Below are 4,914 nucleotides of genomic sequence, written 5' to 3'. Positions count from 1 at the left end.
CCAGATAGAAACGCTACCTCAATTTTGAGATTTATCTCTTGATATCACTTATTTTGTAGTGATACAGGACAAGGGAATCTTGCACAGTATAAGAGATAACTGCATGGCCTCTAGGATTTAATCTTTTAGCCTCAAATTACAGATTTACATGTGTCTGTGAATGCTCCTTGGTAGGCATGCGCTTTATCCTATGATCTCCCAGTAGAGCTAGTATTCTATTTAAGTTCTCCTTGAAGAGGTATTACTAATATTCTTTTTTAGCTTATAATGGATCTCTGGGCTCTGGAGAATAACTTTTTAATCTGCTGACTTTAGAAGTTGGAATATATCATCTCATTTTTGAGTTTTCAACCAGGAGGCCATACACCTGATAAAACTGGTTTATAATATGCTGTAAAACATAGGTGCAATTTTAATACTGTTGTGTATATATGCTTATCATGTGTATCCTGTAGTTAAATTTGCCTTGGAAATGGCTCACCTGACATGATTTGCTGTGTAGCTAGTTACGATTTTTCCCTACTGACAGATCTAGTTTCTGTCTGTGTAGCTCCATGCACACCAAGGATTTGCTGCTCTTTAGACCTTGTCCTTGAAGGGTTAATACATTGGAACAGTTTTCTTTTATGTGAAGCTTGTCCTCTTCCTCAAAGAAGTTTTATTTCTTATATTGCTGGCCTGATTTCCTCTGACTAAAAATACTGAAAAAGTATATATCAAAATTAGAATCCGAGTCCCAAATCACAGCTACATCTCGGGTCTGTAATATTGTTGAGTATCTGCAGCTTTCTAATTACAGACTCTGAACCTAGTAAATAGGATGTTTAAAAAAAAAAAAAAACCAACCTGATGTATGATCTTGCATATTAAATGTGTGGGTTTTAATCTCTGGATGATGAAAGATTAGGTTGTCTGTTCAGAAGTGATAGGGGGATAAACACGGGTTACACAACTGAGAGAGCATTTTAAATGGCTTTTCTGTTCCTTTTGATTCTTCTGACACTTTAGTGCCAGATCTTCAGTTGTTTATATTGAAGTTCCTCAGTTTTGTTAGCGCTTATTTTGTCTGAGCTACATTTGAATTCTATGTTCAGTGTCAGAAGTGCAATTACTCTGTAGCTTAACGGCTTAAAATGTATTTTATAATCACACCTTGAGTCAGTGTTCCTAGAAAATGCTCTCCTAGGATCTAGTTGATCATTTTTTTTAATTATTGAGGCCAATATCGTATGTTTGCCTGTTATAAAAGGATAGACTTACAGTACAAGGATCAGGTGATTGAGAATATGCTATTTTTAATCCAAAATTGGTTTTACTCAATATTGAGAAAGCTGCTACTAGGAAAGTAACAGATATCTCATTTCTGTGTGATGGAATGACTCTTCTGGCAGGAGGTGCCTTCTGGGAATAGGTTGATCTTGAGGACTCACTGGAGCCTGTGTGTTACTGAATGGTTGTCATTGGTTTGTCATGTGATGTGGTTGCAAAGGCTAGGGTAGGTATAGTGTTTAGCAAAATTGAAAACTAGAAGTTTTGCATTATATGAAAAGATAAACCTTTTGATAGCATCTTGGGTGTCTTTGATAAATATAAAGCTGCTTTTTAAAGTAGGGTTTTGTGACTGCATAAATTGTTGCTTAGTATAAGCATTATTTGCAAATAGAACTGGTTATATGCACACATTGTGATAAACTGTCTTAATTCTGTTTGCTCTCTTTGCAGGCTGCGGACTTGAGTAAACCAATAGACAAAAGGATATACAAAGGAACACAACCTACATGCCATGACTTCAATCACTTAACAGCCACAGCAGAAAGTGTGTCTCTTCTAGTGGGCTTCTCTGCAGGCCAGGTCCAACTTATAGACCCTATTAAAAAAGAAACTAGCAAATTATTTAATGAGGAAGTAAGTAGAAATCTTAACATTGTTTCATGCAATGTATTTGTGATATTAAAGATCCTAGGTTCTCAAAGTTCTGTAGATGGCTCTGTTTGCCTGTATAGCTTATCATTCAGTCACAACCTTTGTTTTTCAGCTGTTTCATTGGCTTGGAATACCTACCCAAAAATGTTATTAATGAAGGAATCTTTTGGGGTTTAAGATTAAAGATTAGGACTTTCTAGTTTGGGTAGTACTGTAACTAGTTAATGACAGTTAACTGATGGAAAAAAGGTCTAAAAATCTAAATGTTGCTGCATGTGCTCTGCAGTCAGTTATTTCTGAGGCTTCTGGTTCCAAATGAAGAAAACATTTAAGCCCCTATTTAACTAATACGTTATGGTCAAAATACTAAATAAGGTAAAAATACCAATTTTTATGGTCAGGATGTTACAGCAGAAGCTGTCTGTATCAAGGATTCCTGAAGGCTTGCTTGGGGAAGACTAGGATATCAAGCTGAATGCTGCATAGAAAAAGCTGAAGGCTTATGAGGTCTTGGCCATGTGATGTTCCTGAAAGAAACTCTCCATCTGCTTTTTCTGCTGCTGTGCAATAAGGAAAGATAGAAGGGAGTACTATGGGGGGGACTAATGCCAAGTTACAAGACCGCTGGCTCTGATTATCTGGTAGTATTGGTATTCTTAGAAGAGTAAGGGTCTGGATGCTAACAAGGAAAGAAATCTGGTAGCTGGTACAACTTTTGACAGCATTTTCTGCAGAGGATAAGCTATGGGAATTTGGGTGGTTTAGGGGGGATGGGTTTTTTTGTGGGTGTTTTTTTTGTTCCTTTTTGTGTTGTAATCCAGCTGCAGGTGAATTGTGGGGAGGTAATAGCAAAGAGCTTTGCAGGTCTCTCTCTCTTCTTTTTTTTTCTCCTTTTTTTTTTTTTTTCCTTTTTTTTTTTTTTTTTTTTAGAAATTTCAAATCTGGATAAGAGCTTTGCAGATGAAGTTAAGCCTTGCTCAGCTTTCAAACTGAGTAAGCGTATCTTTCCCACCCCAGAGAGACGTGTTGCCTTGCTCCATCTTTGTGCAAAGAAGATTGAAGTATTGTTCTCAATGGGGATGTTTTATAATTAGAACTATCTAATTCCTCCTCAGCTTTCTAAAAGTAGCAACATCTAGATCAGAAGAGGGGTGTTTTTCTTCTTACCTAGCCTTTTCCCACCTGCTCTGTCTCTCTGCTTGTGTTGAGTGGGAAACAGTGCTGGAGAATCTTTTAATCTTGCACAGAGTGCTCTGTTTGGTAGAAACCTCTCTATAACTAGTTGAAACGTTCATTTTAGCATTGTCCTAACACCCGTCCCCTGCACTACCCTCCCTCCAAAAAACCACAACCCACCCCAAACCAAAAAAGTCCAAACTCTGTCATTGGTGCAACTTCACCATTGGGAGTGCTAGTCTGCATGTGAACAAGTTACTTGTGTAAGTACAGCTGATTTAATCTTGTATGATAATAGTGTAAGTATTACAAATGGCAGTAGAAATACTATAAACACTAGAGGTTCATATCACAGAGCAGTTCCCACTCTTGTAGCTGAACTATAGTTGCTTTGAGAAAAACTTCTGCTGAAATACTTACATAAAGGTCCGATGCCTGTTTACATGCCTCGATGTTGCTTACTGTCTAGTGTCTACAGTGTAAAGCTGCATTGCAGGCTGAATAGTTCTTGTGGTAGTCTACAAATGATGGAAGCACTGAAGCCACTTTCCATTAGACAGTATTGTCTCTCCTCTGTGCTATAACCAGCATTACTTCACTGTGATGAGAATACATCCTTTGACAGTTTGGTGGAAATTAGATGAGATGATCTATTTTCTATAAAGCTAACATAAAGATTTGCTCAGTGCTACCAAAACTACGCGCACAGTAGTCTAGAGTTAAATGACAAATTCTTGTTTCCTACATTGATCTTATCTGCAGTTACAACCAATTCTAAAGCTTTTATATATTTTTAATCTGTCAATTACAGTATTGAAGTTTGCCCTGGACGTGTTTGGAAGTTCTGGCTTGTATCTAAAAGCCATTTCAGAGAAACATCAGCAAGCACTGATGTTTGAGCCAGTTCATTTGCTTCAAGATGAAGGTGCCTGTTGGGTTTTGAATATATTTAGAGTTTAGATAGTGTTTGATAATAAACATGTCTTCATAGGCAGAAGGTCTAAATGAGTGTTTACATCTTTCAACAGATTTAGGACTAGTGCTAGAGGTAATAGAATTCACCACCTGTCCTGTTAGTAATTTGATGATTCAGGCAGCCCAAACCTCTGTTTTGACTATCACCTGTGATAAAGCAATCAGGATGGCACTGAATTGTATGTGAAATAACTTAACCTATTATGACACAGAAGGTTATGTTGAACTTAAAATGCAATAGCCTTAATGCAGTCTAACTTGTTACTCTTCCCTTTTTTTTTTTAATTCTATTGATGTAGGAGACAATAGGGACTTGAAAGGCTGAGGTGAGTGATACTACGCAGCTTGTGGCTGCCCACCTAAATCAATCTGTATCAACAGTGGTATTCTTTCTAGCTGTGTCAGAATTTAATTAGTGATATTTTCTTATTCCTAAAACCAACCAAGTATACCTCACAAATTTAGTTGTTTCCAGGTGATAGTTGGTTATTTTCAAGCTAGTCAATTGAATTACATTTCTTTCATCTTATTTTTTGTTCTTTTTTAATTTAAACTAAAGGCTTAAGCAGCACTTTCTTCCCTTTGAACTTCTTCAAAACATGACTACCAAGATAATCTTACTTGGCTTGTCTTCCTGACTGGTGACTGAAGTTCCTTCACTTATTATTCTTTCACCAAACTGAACATAAGCTCCTTATCCCAGCTACTCCACTGATTTGCTTGATACTGCATTCAGTCCATTCTTGTAATGCATCTGCCAGTCATACTGTCTTCAGGTCTTGTTTTGTTGTGCTGCAGAAGTGTGTGAGCCTAGCTTTTAAAACTTCAGAAAGTCAGAAT

At 37.1% G+C, this 4,914-nt stretch overlaps 1 protein-coding gene across 1 annotated transcript in view; it reads left to right on the top strand.

Annotated features, from left to right (window-relative positions):
• Positions 1 to 1,450: 1,450 nt before the first annotated feature.
• The window catches only part of WDR20 (WD repeat domain 20), a 19,928-nt gene continuing 16,464 nt past the window's right edge, over positions 1,451 to 4,914 (top strand). Inside the window, exons 1-2 of the mRNA XM_009328450.1 lie at positions 1,451 to 1,495; positions 1,723 to 1,905. Of these exons, the coding sequence (XP_009326725.1) occupies positions 1,451 to 1,495; positions 1,723 to 1,905 (228 nt within the window). The remainder of the gene's footprint in view (positions 1,496 to 1,722; positions 1,906 to 4,914) is intronic.

Source organism: Pygoscelis adeliae, unplaced genomic scaffold, assembly GCF_000699105.1.
Source record: "Pygoscelis adeliae isolate BGI_AS28 unplaced genomic scaffold, ASM69910v1 Scaffold130, whole genome shotgun sequence".
Lineage (NCBI taxonomy): Eukaryota > Metazoa > Chordata > Aves > Sphenisciformes > Spheniscidae > Pygoscelis > Pygoscelis adeliae.
This window is presented reverse-complemented; position numbering and strand designations above follow the sequence as displayed.